Below are 16,534 nucleotides of genomic sequence, written 5' to 3'. Positions count from 1 at the left end.
ATGGCACAGGGGCAAAACTTACGCAAACTGTGGTTTAGTGGTAGGAATACCTCCTGTCTGGAAAGAGCTGCCCTAGTCCCTCTGTCCCCCATAGCTTCAGGGCTAAATGCTATCGCAGCTGGGAGGGTGAATGTGCACAAGACGTGGTTGACTTTTAAGCTGAGATACGGGCAAAGGTACACCTCGGCAATGGCTGCTTGTGTCTATAGGCTTCAGCTTTTCTGGTTTTTAGCTTCTTGGACTCTTGTTGTGATAGATGTGAATATTGTGATGGGTATGAAAAGCTGAGCTGATTTGAGTCTTTTTTCCTGTTGACTACTGTGAATGCGCTTTTCTTTCTTTTATTATTATTTACTTATATACGGAATGCTCTGAATCAGCTAGGCATTAGCCAAGTAGAAAAAAAAAATCAGATGTACTTATCACCTTGGGGGATTTTGCAGGCTCTTTATGACAGTTTGCAGGCAAAGAATTCAATACCAGGGTTTCCTTTTTTGTCCACGCTGTAAGTTGGGGATGCACATTGCTACGTTTCCAGTATTTCCATTTGCCTTGACCCAAGAACGTGATCCCCCACTGAAACAAGCCCGGACAGTTGGGACTCAGGCAGCAAATGTGCAGCAGCCTGATCCCCGCTGCAGCTGAGTCCCGGGTGTACAAACATCACATCCCTGCTCTTTGGCCAGTCCCGCGCAGTCAGCTTTTTCTGAAAGCAGTCAATTTCCATGGCCCAAAAGGATTAAATGGTTTTCCAAGAAAAACTGTCGAGGAGTAACAGGGAGAAGAGTGGGCTGAAAATACAAACTGCAAACCAGCCAGTTTCTAACAAGGGAGGGGAAAACAATGTCCCGTCTTTCAGCTTACTGTAATGAGAATCAAAGACCTCCAGTTGTCTCAGGTTGGGTTGTTAGGTCGTACAAAAGAGACATGAAGAGGCATTTGGAGTATAAAATCTTGTTTTTAAGGAAAAAAAAAAATCAATTTGTGTCGTGTGGCATCCTGTTGAATATTGCTTTCTTGTTTTATCAGGGTATTCTGATAACCTGGACGAAGCGCTTCAAAGCAAGTGGAGTGGAGGGAGCAGATGTTGTGAGGCTGCTCAACAGGGCCATCAAGAAACGTGGGGTAAATTGTACTTCGTTCTTTTTTTTAACTCTGTATCAGAGCAGCAAACTGGCGTTTCTTTGTCAGAGACCACCCTTCGCATCACTGAGTTGAGTGTGTGATCTGAGTGATGGCGCAGCTCTGCTTTTTTGCATGAAGATGTGCAGTTTCGCCATTTGCTGGGAAGATGGGGTGATGTCAGAGTCGTGATGTGGAAGTTGTGATTTTCCTCGTAGCTCATAACTGAGTTACTGTCTTGTGGTTTGTCGCTGGCAACCTTCAGCAGTTTTATCACTCTCCAAAAACTGAGAAAGTGCTGTGTGTCCGTGACACCAGCTTTTGGTCTGGGCTCAGCTGCGTTGTGCAACTGCCCTGCTTGGGAGCAGGAGAGGAGCAGGGTAGAAGAGAAAGGGGGGTTTCAGGCTCAGTGAGTTTCTCACTGCTGATTTTATAGAGGGTGAAGGTGACCAGGTTGCTGATTTAAATAAAAAGGCACTGAGCGTGAGATGGAATGAATCTGGGTTTGCATAATGCTTGCAGCCAGGTGATGTGTTGTTTACTCAGCATCCAAATTCATCGGAAACTGGGCAGTATTTGGTCTGTTTGGGCGGTTGTGGACTCTTACACAAACCTGAGTTTTACTGTCACCGAACAACATTACTTTAGTCAGTTACTATCATCAGACTTGATATCAGGTAGAATAAAACACTGAAGAAGCTGGAAAGGAATGAGTGCATGTCATTTGGATAGCTTGCTTAATTGCATTATTTGTTTATATTTTTGTATTCAAATCTTCACTTGAAATAAAACTCCTAGACGTTTTAAGTGAATTCTATGAGAAATAAGTAAACTGGGAATATTTTCTAGATTGCCTTCTCAAGCAACTGCATCAAATTACTCCATGACGTTTAACTGCAGAGTTCTTCCCTCCCTCATGTATAGCCCTCTTCTTTCCTGCCTAAGGGTGCTTATGTGAGAGCAGGTCTTTGCTCTCTAGAATTACGCTACTGCTGTTTTGTCGCTTGCCTGGTGCATTAGTCTGGTCTCGTTGTCTCCTTGGGTGTGTGGGATTGGGATCTGGCAGATGGAATTGGTGATATTTAAAAAGATGAGCTGTGGTATTCAGGCAAATTACTTGTCTCCTGTTCCTTGTGAAATTAGTTGAAATAAGCAAACCGGTGATAAACACAAGCAGTGTTTTCCAAAGAAGCCATATGGCTCGAGTAATATATTTTTTTCTCCATCAGGACTACGATGCAGATATCATGGCTGTTGTGAACGACACCGTTGGGACGATGATGACCTGTGGTTTTGATGACCAGCGTTGTGAAGTTGGCTTGATCATTGGTAATGCACATTGCTGCTGCAGCATGCACGTGGCTTTTCTCCCTTTGCCTGGCCTGTTTGGTTAGCACCTTCTGATGTCCTTTCCCTAAAGGCACTGGCACCAACGCTTGTTACATGGAGGAGATGCGGCACATTGACCTGGTGGAAGGGGACGAGGGCAGGATGTGCATTAACACGGAGTGGGGGGCCTTCGGAGATGATGGCTCACTGGAAGACATCAGGACCGAGTTTGATCGAGAGATCGACCGTGGATCCCTTAATCCTGGGAAGCAGTTGTGAGTGAGGCAGTTACAAGCTTTGCTGCTTTTATTTTCTGCTCCGTGCTCCCTTTTCCACTTGTGTTATGAATTCATCAGTTCAGCTTTGCCCACGGTGAGGCAAACTGCAGGCTGGGCCGGATGGTGCAGTGGCACAGCTGGGCGACCGCTGCTGTCCTCTCCTGCAGGTTTGAGAAGATGGTCAGTGGGCTGTACATGGGGGAGCTGGTGAGGCTTATCCTGGTGAAGATGGCCAAGGAGGGGCTGCTCTTTGAGGGGAGAATCACCCCTGAGCTTCTCACCAAAGGAAAGTTTGAGACGAAGCATGTTTCTGCCATAGAAAAGTGAGTACCTCTCCTTTTTCACCCCCCTGGGGTTCACAGGGACTCTGAATGTTAATTTTCCAGCATCTCTCTTCATTTTCTGGGGAGATGTGTTGCGCTGGGGGTGGCTGCTATCTTCCAGTGCAGGTGCAGAGCCAGCACGTAGGGACCCTCAGCAGACGGCCTGTGCCCTTCTCCCTGAGATTTCTTCCTTTTTCTGTGCTGGGAGGAGCTATGAAAAAGCCTACCAGACTGTGCTACCTCTCACCCTCCTCACAAAAACTCAGAAGCTGCTACCCTGCAGCTAAACGCAGGAGTGAATTGGCTTGGTGCCTCCTAGCAAATACTTGCGTCGCTCCTTGCTGTATCCACGGGATCGCTGGGCAGAAAGAAAACAAGCGTGACAAGGCAGAGCATTCAGTCTCGTAGGCAGTGCCGGGTGCTACACGGTGACCTCTGAGCTATGCGCCAGTTGGTTTCTTATGGTGTCATCACCCCTTCGGTCAGTACTTACCGGCTCTTCCCCCCCCCCATGTTTTTAAAATTCACATCACTGGGATAGTTTGTACTGTAGTCATTGGGCTGGCTTTTTCTTTTCGAAGTGCTGCTGACTTTGGTGCACATGTATTGTTGATTGCGAGCACAATGCCAAGGGAACAGCCAGTAACTTCTCCAATGCCTGTTGCCCCCGGCCCCGTTTCATTCCTGTCCCTGCAGACCATCCTATCTGAACAGCTTTCCATGAAATGTGCGTGTTCATTCGTCTTAACCACAGAGGTCCATGTCATGGACCAACGTAATGTTGAACAACAATGAGAAAAATGCAGTTATGGAGAAATTCCGCAAAATTCGCCCTGAAATCCCACCTAACTCCCTGAAGAGCACTTTGATTATAAGTGGGGAGCACATCCCTGTGCAGCTTCAAATTTCTAGCTCATGCTAGCAGGATGCAAGAGTCCTTAAAAAGATGTATGGAGTGCAGTTAGTAATGACAAGATATACTCCTTTTGTTTTTGTCTGGGAGATGACCGAGGTGGATGTTGGATAAGTTTTGCCAGAGACTTTGCTCTCAGGCTGGGTGCTGATGTGGGAAAATGCAGCACAAGAGGCAGAAATTTAGTGAGGTTGTAAAAGTCTGAAAAGGGAGCCATCAGGATGAAATCACTTGGACAACCTTCACTTAGGGTTTTTCAGACTGGGTTTAATTTATGGAGACATATGAGCAAGCGAGCGTGGGATTAGGAGTATGCACAGACCTGTGCTGAATTGTGCGGCTGGTGCGTCTTGCTCCAGAGAGGACAAGCTGTTTGGAGTCTAAAGCATCAGGGTGATGAAAAAGCATTTTAATTCCTCCAGGTCTGTAAAAGTGCTTGGAAGTTGCTACCTTTCTTGGGGGTGCGCTGAAGGAGCTGTCTTGGGTCCCGTGCTGTTGCACCAACTGCAGCCTGAGCTACGTGGGGGATGCTTCTGCTTTCGAAGTATGAGACTTGGTCTGACCATCTGACACAACGAAAATGTGGGCAGCGTTGGAGAGGTTATTGTTGGACAGGTTTCCAATGGCACGGTGTACCTCTTGCCTTGTGGGAAATGAACATGAAGGATGGCAGGCTCTTGGGTACACATGGGAGTAGTCGTCCTGCCCGTAGGGTGGCTGCTATAGTACCTTGAATTGCGTGGTTTGTAGGTGGCATGTTTGTACCGGGCTTTAATGGAAAGCTGTTTCTGTCTGTGAATGAATGCATATTTATAGCATTTCAATTCAAGCCTCATGGAGCTTCCCAGTCCAGATCTCTAAGAAATTTTCTAATCCCTTTCTCAAACCCCAGGCAGGGACACCCATGGTTGGATGCGCCTCTGTCCTGCATTTTATAGCTCTTCCATTAAGGAGTACCCTTTATTGCTCTCTCTTTGTAGGAGCAAAGAAGGTTTGAACAAAGCCAAAGAAATTTTAACCCGCCTGGGGGTGGAGCCATCCCATGAGGACTGCATCGCCGTCCAGCATGTCTGCACCATTGTGTCCTTCCGCTCGGCCAACCTGGTAGCCTCCACACTGGGTGCCATCCTCAACCAGCTGCGGGATAACAAAGGGGTTGGCCGCCTCCGGACCACCGTGGGGGTCGATGGTTCCCTCTACAAGATGCATCCGCAGTGAGTCCCTCTGCTCCTGCTGTTAATACTCTTCATCTGCCACGGCTTCTGGTTTGGAAAGGGTCGAGCGTGTAACCCCAAGATGTCACCCAGGCACGTGGTTTGGGTGTGAGATGAGGTACCCAAACCATGGGTGTGGGGTTTGGTCTGAGATGGGGAGCTCGGTGGAAAGGAGAGATGTCCTAAACTCAAGAAGTAGGGTGAGATTATAAAAAAAAAAAAAAACAAGCAACAAAAGAACCAAACAAAACAACAAAACCACAAAGAAAAGAATCAAACCCCTGAGTAACTGGATACTGCAGTATCAGTGAAAACTATGGGGGCTTGAGTACATACCTTAAGGGATCTCAATAGACCTCTTGGAAGGCGAGTTTCTTGGTACAAAATATTACTTTGTGCCCATGGCTTGGGCTTTGAGGAGACCTGCATTAATGCATCTTGATCTCCGTTTTCAACTTAAGCTCGGTTGTTTTGAAAATGTGCTGAACCCTATTTTTTTCAAGTCTTTTGTGAAGATATACTTGGAAACCAGGGGGAAAAAATTGGTGCTTACATTTCCGTGGCCTTTTAAAAATGGGCTTTGTCTTGTTTTTCCCCGCCTTGAAAGTCACATTTTTAATCGAACAGCTGTTTAGATTTATGTAGAAATCGGAGAGGAAGTTGAGCTCTTCTTGCCATGGGTGTACCTCATCCTGGTAACAGGGTTTGGTGTGAGTCTTAGTGTCAAAAATAACCCCAGTGCCCAAGCCCCAGTGCTGCGGGTGTTTGGGAGTGAATCTGTGCACTGGGAGAGCAGCAGCACCTGTGTAAGGGTTTCCAAGTTCGGAATAAAGAACTATGCAATGTGGAGGTGTGGCTTATGCGCACATGGTAAAAGGCTTTTACTTAGTAAATAGTAACTGGGGATAACAAGTCAGTTTCCAGTCTGGGCTCTGGGATTTACCTGTGGGGACCGAAGGGGAGCAGAAGCCCAGCGTACAGGACATACTGTGGCACTGGAGCTGTCTGGGAGGGCTGAGTGTCATTTATGAGGAAGCTTTTGAAAGGAGAAAGATGTTTTACGTTTCATTTTCTCATTATTTTGTTGAAAAAAAATAATATATTTTTCTTAGTTAAAGAACAACAAAATTTTTGGCAAACAAAAAAATTTCCAAGAATGCCATTTTGGCTGGCTCTTCCAGATGGGCAAGTCTGGGGTGTGTTAAGATAACATACATGGGCAACTTTTTTTTTCTGAACTGTTTCCCCACACAATCTAACCCGGTGAGTTCAGGACAGCCTGATGGCCCCAGGAAAGGAGATGGGAGCAGCCTTGGAGCCAGGGGCTTTCTCCCATCTTGGGTCAGGGGATGAGACTCTGATGCTCCCTCCTGCTTTTTGCTGGCCTTTCTTAGAAATTCAGGAGAAAAGAGGCCGTAGGGAAGAACTGCTCTCCCCTGGCAGTTTTCCTCCTTGGGAGGCTGTAACTAGTTTGGGCGTGATGATGCTCCTTGCTCCCCTTTGCGGTCGGTCCGTGTCAGCAGCGTAGATTTTGGGGGGTGGTGGGGGAGGCAAGGCAGGTGGTGGGCTTGCAGCGTCCCCTCCCCGCAGGTACGCCCGGCGCTTGCACAAAACCACCCGGCGCTTGGTGCCTGACTCTGAAGTGCGGTTCCTGCTGTCGGAGAGCGGCAGCGGGAAGGGAGCAGCGATGGTGACGGCGGTGGCCTACCGGCTGTCGGAACAGCACCGGCTCATCGATGAGACGCTGGCCGAGTTCAAGCTCACCCACGAGCAGCTGCTGCAGGTGAAGAAGAGGATGAGGGCCGAGATGGAAGCGGGGCTGAAGAAGAAGACGCATGAGACTGCCAAAGTGAAGATGCTGCCCACCTTTGTCCGCAGCACGCCGGATGGGACAGGTAGAGGCATATCTGGGCGGTGGGGTTTGGGTTTGGTGGAGGGTGAGCAGATCTGGTGCAATGGAAGGAGGAGCCTCCTGAGCCATCCAAAGGAGGGAATCCCAGTCCCAGGCAGGGCAGCCTGTGCTGCCCTTGTGCCGGTTGCTGTCAGCCCAGCCCTGTGTCCTTGCCCCAGGATGCAATCAAGCCAGGACCTGGAGGGAGAAAACCCATAACCCAAACCCATCTGAACTCTGTCTGCACAACCTGAGTAGTTCTTTACATTTCAGGGTGGCTGGCCAAATTTCTGTTTTCTCTCAGGGAACAGTTGTGGGGGTTCCCTTTCCCTTGTTGGTTTGCAACAAAACAAAACCACAAGAAAAAAGGGCTGGAATATTCAGAACAACATCTAAAATTCTCCTTTGATGAGTTTAACTTCCCAACTGAGAGTTTCTAAGAGATTTTATATCAAAGTGCTTTCATAGCACTTATTAAAATCTTAAAATCTTAGCACTTCCTCAGATTTTGTTTATGGTTCTTTAAATATACACACATACTCTTTTACAGAGAACGGAGACTTTCTGGCACTTGACCTTGGAGGGACAAACTTTAGAGTTTTGCTGGTGAAAATCCGCAGTGGTAAAAGGAGAACAGTTGAGATGCACAACAAGATCTATGCCATTCCTATAGAGGTGATGCAGGGAACAGGAGAAGAGGTGGGTATTTGTGTTTCTCTTTTGCAGGTCTGCAACTTTTTCAGTACCTTCTTAAGAGTGTGTAACGCGTACAACTTCATATGTGTGACTTTTCTCTTTAAAGCTGTTTGATCACATCGTTACCTGCATTTCTGATTTCCTGGATTATATGGGGATAAAAGGTGCACGTCTTCCTCTTGGCTTCACGTTTTCCTTCCCTTGCAAGCAGACCAGTCTGGATGCTGTAAGTTCCTTAGTATCTTTTGAATCTGTTTTTGTGCTTATGCTAGGCCTGATTTCTCTGCCTTCATACCATCTGCGTGACACTTACAGGGAGGTTGTACAAGGGGAGGCTTCATGCTCTGACCCTGACCACTGCAGCCGCTCCTATAAATAGTTCCTTTAAAGGTAGCAGTGCAAATGCTGCTCAGCCCGTGGCTGTGACAGATAAGAGCATTCTGTGGTGGTGGTGTCCCTTTTTTAAGGCATTGTGTTTTTTCCAATTGTATAAAGCTGCTGGACTGTGGTACTTCCCGGGTTTTGCAAGCAGTAAGCAAAAGTCCGTCCCTACAGCCAGCTCCTGTCCCCCAGCTGGTCTGGTCTCCCCGGATGGAGCAGATGGACCAGGGCCTGCTCAGCTATGTCACCCTGCAGGTGACAGTGTAGCCTGCAGTGTGTCCCTGCCGTGTGTACTCTTTTTCTTTTCGCTTTCATATTTGACTTCCTCACTGCCACATACTTCCACAAACTCCACCTGTCTAGCTGTTAATAGTTTCCTGTCTACTTAGCACTTTTTTTGAAGAAAGACATATTTTCTGACAAATCTTTATTTTTTTTTGAGTTTGTTGTTTCTTGTCGTGCTTTTCTTTTTTTTTTTGAGTCTGTTGCATTGCTCTGGAAATTTGTAGACTAAGCATGGTTAGTAGTTTTAGAAGCAAATTCCACATATATGAAGAGATACTCCTTTTCATAGAGACTCTTCCGTATAACCTCACACTAAAGCATTTGAAATGTCAAGTGTACAGTAACACTTGAGTCTTAGCAAAAATAAGATGAGCATTCATATATGAGGAAATTAGGCAGTGATTTTAGGAGCGGCATTCAAATGTCCGGCTCTAAAAAGCTGTCATCTTGCTGATGATAGGAGGCTTGGTCAAGCCAGGGAGACTTTGGAGTGTGACTGAGAGAGAAGACAGGTTGTTCAGCAAAATGTGGTACCCGTATTGGTGAATACTGGCGACCCTCCTCCTTCAGCTGAGGGCTTCTATGAGTCCATGTACCGACTGGCCATAAATAATTTATGGGCTGAGGAGGTGAGCAAATGCAGGGAAGTTATCAGAGAGAAGTGCTCAGTGATTGTCCCTTAGAGGGTTGTAGGATTTTTGGGGCGATCTGAAGCGCACCAGGAAACTTGATAACTTATTTTCTTTCTTTTTAGGGTATCCTTCTCAATTGGACAAAAGGCTTCAAAGCTACAGACTGCGAGGGAGAAGATGTGGTGTATTTGCTTAGAGAAGGAATTAAAAGAAGAGAGGTGATTTTTTTTTTTTTTTCTTCTGGTTTTATTTTCTTTTTCTCCTCCTACTTCTCCTTCCCCTCCAGACTTCACAGACCTCATAGGTCAGGCTGGTTCCCTCTTGCAGGGTTTGTGCGCCTTGAGGAAACAGGCTGTGCCTCCTGTCCTGCACAGAAGGAGTTTGCCTTGCAGCAGGTCCAGATGCAGCAGCTGCCCACACTGTGTGGCTGTGCTGGCATATAGCCTGACCGTCACATAGGGTGGTCTACAGGCAGTGGGAGAGTTCAGCCACCAAACCAAAATTGCTACTCAAAATGAGCCATGCTGGGGATTTTGTTTCATTGGGGTTTTTTTGTTTTGTTTGTTTTTTTTTTTTCCCCAGAGACTTCTAACTTGCTAAATTTGGCGGAACTTTCAAGGCTTCTTTCAAGCCCTGGGGCAATTTTCACTGCATCAGAGCATGGAGAAGGCAGGGAGTTTCAACGCAGTGATTGCAGAAATCCACCTCAGTGCACCCTAAATGACAGCTTTCCCCCTCCCAGCCCCTGTTCTTGGAAAAGCCTCAAGCAGCTTAGCTGAATCTTTCTGGGAAAGGAAGAAAAATAGCCTGAGGAGAGCATTAATTTTAGCAGAGTTTTATCAGCAAGTGAAAAAAGAATCTTAAAAACCTTTGCTACTGGAGTTGCTACCACACTGCTGTAATATAGAATGGCAATAGCCCTCTACCATATACCTGTATACAAGATCTGCACTTAAATATATCTAAGGCAAAGAGAACAGCCAGGAATATCCTTTCTTCTGAAGACGTAGTCTGTTGTAGGTAAAGCATGCGAGGAGCCTTAGCTACTTGATAGTAGATTAAGTTCCTATTTCTGCATGTGTAAAATCAGGCCGGTACTTTCAGTTGTTGGTTTCCAGTGTGCTTTGACAGAGTTCCCAATGGTGTAACTCCTTTTGTGTTACCTTTGGTGTCAGGGGTTGTCCCAAACCCAGAGTTCTCACTGTTTTATTGCTCTCTTCCAAAGGAGTTTGACTTGGATGTGGTGGCCGTGGTGAATGACACGGTAGGCACAATGATGACTTGTGCTTATGAAGACCCAAACTGTGAAATTGGACTCATTGTGGGTATGTGTTACAGCTGCTTGTTATTTGGCACTTTTTTATTAAAGAGTATGTCGACACATCTGTCTGTATTCTCGTGGAGACATCCCTGTGTTTAACTGAAAATAGAGCTAGGGTGTCCAGGAGTGGAAGATTTTGAGGCTAACAGAAGCAAGCTGTGTGAAGGAATTAAGAGCAACATTTAACAGCCAGTTCTGTGCGTGATCAGCTGAGATAAGCACAGGCCGTAATGCTGAACAAATCCTGCCTATTTTAACTGGGAAGCGAGCAACTGTGGGCTCGGGCAGCTTCACCAGCTCCTGGAGTATCTGTTGGTTTAGCCTATCAGAGTTTCCCTGCCGGGATGTTCAGGTAGCCCACAGCTTCCCTTGAGCATGTGGTATCTCAGAATAAATTTGTGAAGCACAGCCGTGATTCCTGAACGGCATGTGATGGAAAGCTCTGATAGACAAAGCGCGGCGACTGACAGCTCCCTTCCCAGCAGTGAGACAGCTGAGATAATTCCACAGGCGACTGCCGATGCCTTTGCACATGCCACGCTGGGGGTGCCTGTGGCACAAGGTGCCGTGAATTCCTAAAGCTCTCCAGAGAAATGAGTTTTCACTGGGAGAGAAGGGTATGAGGCACCTGCAAGCTTTAAGGACAGTTTCGGTTGCGAGGTCGTTGTAGGAAAATAAAATGCCACCGATTTCTCCTCCAGACAGCTGGAAAATGTCCAGGATGAGTCAGCACTGTGCAGTGTGGGTAGGAAGCCGTGTCTGCGCAGCTCCGTCGGTGGTGTGTTGTCAGGGACAGAGTTCCCTGCGGGAAGGGCAGCGTGTCCTTGGGTGTGCTGAGAGCATCCTGCAAGATACCCTCTCCATCCAGCCTCTCTGCGTGCAGAGCAGGGGGTCGGAGGTGGCCTGGGCACATCTGGGCTAATGAGAGCAAAAGCCCTGGGGCTCTGAATAGCCTTGGCCAGGCTGATGGCACTTGCTGAGGAGCCTGCGTGAGCCAGCAGTCACCCTGCTCTCCCCAGTGCAGGCAGGTGGGTGAAATTTCACACTGTTGCTTGGCAGGGAAAAATATTCTTGCAAGGGCGAGCTCACATCACGCTGGTGCCCTGTCTCTGCTCAGTGCCACCTCTCCTGCCCAGGAGAGTCAATGCTTTGAGCCTCCACTGCTGAATGCTTTGGAAACTGCTGCTGATGAGACCAGGTCTCTGCTTTTCATCTGGTGGCAACAGGAGATCATCTAAAAGCCTGTCAGTCCAACAGCCTGTATTTAACAGGTGTCTGCATATTCAGGTAGCCCGTACTTATCTTGTTCTGGATGACGAGACTTGGCATTGTTGGGAGGTTGGCCAGTGCTGATGGTCCACAACTGGGTTTGCTCTGGTTTGGTCCTGCAAATGTGGGTCTTGGTCTGGAAGCCCAGATTTCCACCCCCAAACCCTGTGCTGTGGCTCAGCTCTCCTGCAGCAGGGGCGTACTGTGGGAAGATGTATTTTTGCTCCGACTTTATTGATATAGTGTCCTAAAAAAAAATGGCAAAGGAAAACAGACTTGCAGAAATAATCGGTGCAGAATCTGTGATGCATTGTTAAATGAGAGTTCGGTAGGCAAATTATAGAAAACTTTAGCCCCAGGTAGCAGCAAAAGCTGCCTCTATTTGCTAATAAAGCTTTGCTCCCTGGGGCCTCTGTGTACGTGGAGCACTTTGTAATTGCCATGGTCCTTAGGATCCCCTTTAAGCAGAATCAGATATGGCACCATTTCAACATGGAAGCAACCTTCCTGCCAGGGAAACTATTTAAGCAATTTGAATCAGGAAAAAAAAAAACCAGCAAGAACTCAAAAATACCCTGCAATTAGCTGGTAAAACCCCTGGGTTTTTCTTTGCCTGATGCCTCAGAACTTGCTGAGGTTTTCAGTTTGGCAAATTTCCCCCCCAGATTTTGTGGGTGCCTGGGCTTTGTGGAAGGTGGTTCCTAACTTCAAAATCCACCTGGTTGCTTACTGCGGTTTTGGGTTCAGAAGCACAGGAGGGTTGGCACGCCAAAAGTGCCGTACTGCTGCTCCTCCCTGTAGCGGGGGACCCTCACCCGCTGGCCTTGGTGAGCCTCTTCTTCTCCGAGCCGCTCTGAGAGGTGCACCACAGTGGCAATATCGTCCCTCAATTCAGGATTATCGAAGAGTGGGTTTTTTTTGTGATATTTCAAATAATGATTGCCTTAATCATTCAGAAAAAGCACATTCAAGGTGCCCCAGAAGGTTTTGTCAGGGCTGTTGTGCTTATTCTAGTCTTGCCTTGTTCCAAACAAAGAGTAATTTCAGTATTTATTTTCTTGCAGGAACTGGCAGCAATGCCTGTTACATGGAAGAGATGAGAAACATAGAGATGGTGGATGGTGAGCAAGGACGGATGTGCGTGAACACGGAGTGGGGAGCGTTCGGGGATAATGGATGCCTGGACGATATCAGGACAGTATATGACAAAGCAGTTGATGACTATTCACTAAATGCTGGAAAGCAAAGGTATTGCGGGATAAATGGTGTGCTAAACATAACCCAGGCTGCCTTAAATGCTTTTAAGAGGGAATTGGATTTTTCCCAGTCAGAGAAGGGAGAGGTTAGGCGTAGAAAATGACTGCGGCTCTGCTGTCCTGTGGGATCTCCCTCTTCTGTGCTTTTCCTGGTCCCTGTTTTTTTTGTGGCTTATTTGCTGCCATGGGGCTGCAGTGGGGTTTTTGGTGAGAACTTCGTGAGTCTTGAAATTACTAAGAGACCCTTTTTTTTCTCATCCCGTGTTGTACTGAGGGGTTTAAGATGGCTTGTCATTCTTTTGCTCTCAGTCTCAGTTTAATCTCTTTTAGCTAAATTCTCTTTATAGCGGGCTCTGCCTCTTGAATTCCTCAGCCTAGACCGGCCAGCATGGTTGGACCTCACAGCTGCTCACTGTAAAGCAGTCAGGAGCTTTCTAGCAGTTGCATCCAGGTTTGATTTCAGGCGATTTTCTGGATGAAATATGTCATGTTAGAGGACCTGCCTTTCTTGGCCCTGGAGGTTGGATCCCATTTTGGGGCTCCAGCGCTTGTTTGGGCAAGTGCTTCCCTGCCCCATTCAGGAAAGGGCTGACAAGGAGATGTATCCAGTGCTGATTAAACTGTCTGAGACTTCTGCATGCTCAGGCCACAATTTTTCATAATTTCTCTGCAGCAACGTGGTGATGCCAGGAGCTTTTAAAAAGATTTTGTGACTAGAGTAAATCTGCCTGAAAATCTGGGGGATGCAGAAAAGTTGGCAAGTCCGCTGGGAAGCTCTGCAGAAGTTAAGGCTCGAACAGACCCCGAGAGGCAGGCGCTGAGCGAGCCTTGATGCAGCGGCAGAGTTGGCATGGAGTAAGCAGACAAAGGCAGTAGCCAGGGGGAATAATTTAATCCAGAGAGTTAGGCACTCAAGAGGGAGGACACTTGCTGGGTACAAGCCTGAGAGAGCTCATAGTATTAAATGGACTGCATGGCCTGCTTCCAGCAGGACGGCGTGCTGGGCTCCGCTCAATCCAGGGCAGAAACCCTGCTTTAGAGCTTAAGGACATGAAATAAAGGATGCGTCACTGAATGCGCTTTTCAATAAATGGGGAAAAGTGTTCAGTTCTTATTGGTGAGGGCACAGCTCACGGACCCCAATATGCTCACTTCAAACCAGAACGATGCTGGAGGGGAAGGAGCGCACAGCAGACCTCCTGGCCCTCCTCAGCACCAGGGCTGCCCTGTACCAGTGCCAAGCATTGCTCGTAGACTGCTCCTTGTCGTGTGCCGGGAAGAGGTCTGCAGGCGGAAGCTATTCCCTCTGTTCCCTGGGGGCAGGCCCGCAAGTGGGAAACCCGGGTCCTGTCTGCAAAGTCAGGGAAAAGAGGGGTTCAAGACAGCTTGGTTCCTCCCTGTGGTTTTTGGACCACTGGTTCCCTTCTGGAAACCAGGTGCTGGGATTAGCGGAAAAGTATAAACCAACCCTGTCCCCCCAGCTTGCTGGTTTACAGGTCAGTGATCCTGCAAACATGTTGGACATACCTTTTCACATCTTTTATCTTTCACAGGGTTTTGCAGCACAGGACTCCCTTAAAAACACTGCACTCGCAGTGACTGTACCTTGTGGTTTTCCTGTAATTTTGCTGCACGGAGCCACTGAACTTTTCCTGATGAAGGTCTCAACTGTGCTTCAAGAGGGCTCCCAAGTGTTGTGCAGTGGAGACAAGTTTTCCCTGGGATCCACACAGGGCTGTCACTGGGGGATGCTGCACTGGGGGATGCTGGCTTTCACTTGGGCACCATTCTGCTCACTGGCGACAGGTTTTTGTTTCTTCCATTTGGGAGAAACACCATCCGTCATTAACAACAGCCTGGCTGGGGGAACATGGCAGTGAGGAATAGATGAAGTGTTTATAGATGGGCTCACAAGGCTTCCTGCTGAGTCTTCATGCTTTTTCTTGCCCAATTTTTCTAGTAAACGGCCATTCTGTCTAAATTGGGTTGCCTATTTCATGTCCCCAATGTGTGTGGGCAGGACACCTGGCTGTGAGAACGCAGCTGCGATGCTGCCTTTGCAAATGCGAGCAGCAATCTCTCTGAACTGTGCTGCTCTCCTTCATTGCAGGTACGAGAAAATGATCAGCGGGATGTACCTGGGGGAAATAGTCCGCAACATTTTGATCGACTTCACCAAACGGGGCTTCCTCTTCAGAGGCCAGATTTCAGAGACGCTAAAGACCAGACATATCTTTGAAACCAAGTTCCTTTCTCAGATTGAGAGGTAAGAGCACTGCACGGCAGGCAGTTCAGGGTGAAATACTCTGGTGACACTGCTGGAGGGGAGGGACAGCTGGAGAGCATTACTTGGTTCTCCAGAGATAATTTTGGTTTCAGCAAGAGCCTGCGCATGTGCAGAAGGACTCTTTACAACATCATATGAATTTCTAGCAGTAGTCACTGCTAAATCATGGGAAGGGCTGTCAAGGATTCCCTTCCTGTAACATTTTATTTGCTTGCTTGGAAATCAAGCCATTTTCCTGTGGCCCTTGTGTGTGTCTAGCTGTAATTGTTGAACTGAAGGAACACTAGCTGAACGGGCACTTCTTTACTGGATATTTTTGTGTCTTTATTGCTTGGACTCTGTGTTTTAAAGTAATCTCGAGGCTGTTGAGTCTTTGTGGAGGGGGGAAAAACCCCAAGCTGGTCACATTTTCCTGAAATGCCCTTTGGTAAGAAAAGAGAAGGGGAGACAATGCAGAGCTGGACTCAGAGCCTCCCTTGCCGCCTGCGCCACTCTCCTGCACTGCAGCGTAGCATCACAGAATCATCTAGGTTGGAAGGGACCTTTAAGATCATCGAGTCCAACCATCAGCCAATACCTCCAGGGATGGCGATTCCACCACTTCCCTGGGCAGCCTGTTCCAATGCTTGACAACCCTTTCAGCAAAGAAATTTTTCCTAATATCCAATCTAAACCTCCCCTGGCACAACTTGAGGCCGCTTCCTCTTGTCCTGTTGCCTGTTACTTGGGAGAAGAGATCGACCCCCCACCTCTCTACAACCTCCTTTCAGGTAATTGTAGAGGGTGATAAGGTCTCCCCTCAGCATCCTTTCCTCCAGGATGAACGACCCCAGCGCAGTGCTGGGGTGAATGAATCTGTGTTCCCTGAGGTCTCTTGTGCTGGTAGGCAAGGCTGCCGCCTGGTGTGGATGCAGCCATCAGTGCAGTGGCGTGGCCGTGGCTTGACTGAGGGAAACCTTTAATTTAACACTGCGCTCTTCTGCTTCTGCAGTGACAGGTTAGCCTTGCTGCAGGTGCGCACCATCCTCCAGCAGCTGGGGCTCAACAGCACCTGCGACGACAGCATCATTGTCAAGACCGTGTGCGGAGCGGTGTCGAGGCGAGCAGCTCAGTTGTGCGGTGCTGGAATGGCTGCAGTTGTAGATAAAATTAGGGAGAACAGAGGATTAGAGCATCTGGAGATAACGGTTGGTGTGGATGGGACTCTGTACAAACTACATCCACAGTGAGTATTCATTCACCTTCTCAGCATTTGCTTGCCTGCGATCTGTAGCGCGTTGCTTGTACGGCCTTTTGAGGCACCAAACTGGTATCTCTTACTTGCTAGGGTAAGAGCC

General features: G+C 47.9%; 1 protein-coding gene across 2 annotated transcripts in view; it reads left to right on the top strand.

Annotated features, from left to right (window-relative positions):
• LOC128910809 (hexokinase-1) overlaps positions 1-16,534 on the top strand; it is a 39,129-nt gene that overhangs the window by 18,780 nt on the left and 3,815 nt on the right. For both annotated transcript variants that reach the window (XM_054204590.1, XM_054204591.1), the window contains 13 exons: positions 1,030-1,125; positions 2,352-2,451; positions 2,543-2,726; positions 2,897-3,052; positions 4,946-5,179; positions 6,770-7,074; positions 7,621-7,769; positions 7,873-7,992; positions 9,187-9,282; positions 10,290-10,389; positions 12,719-12,902; positions 15,021-15,176; positions 16,189-16,422. In XM_054204590.1, the coding sequence (XP_054060565.1) occupies positions 1,030-1,125; positions 2,352-2,451; positions 2,543-2,726; positions 2,897-3,052; positions 4,946-5,179; positions 6,770-7,074; positions 7,621-7,769; positions 7,873-7,992; positions 9,187-9,282; positions 10,290-10,389; positions 12,719-12,902; positions 15,021-15,176; positions 16,189-16,422 (2,114 nt within the window). The remainder of the gene's footprint in view (positions 1-1,029; positions 1,126-2,351; positions 2,452-2,542; positions 2,727-2,896; positions 3,053-4,945; positions 5,180-6,769; positions 7,075-7,620; positions 7,770-7,872; positions 7,993-9,186; positions 9,283-10,289; positions 10,390-12,718; positions 12,903-15,020; positions 15,177-16,188; positions 16,423-16,534) is intronic.

The sequence above is a fragment of the Rissa tridactyla genome, chromosome 6 (genome assembly GCF_028500815.1).
Source record: "Rissa tridactyla isolate bRisTri1 chromosome 6, bRisTri1.patW.cur.20221130, whole genome shotgun sequence".
Taxonomy (NCBI): domain Eukaryota; kingdom Metazoa; phylum Chordata; class Aves; order Charadriiformes; family Laridae; genus Rissa; species Rissa tridactyla.
The sequence above is the reverse complement of the archived record's forward strand: the minus strand, read 5'-3'. Positions and strand labels throughout refer to the sequence as shown.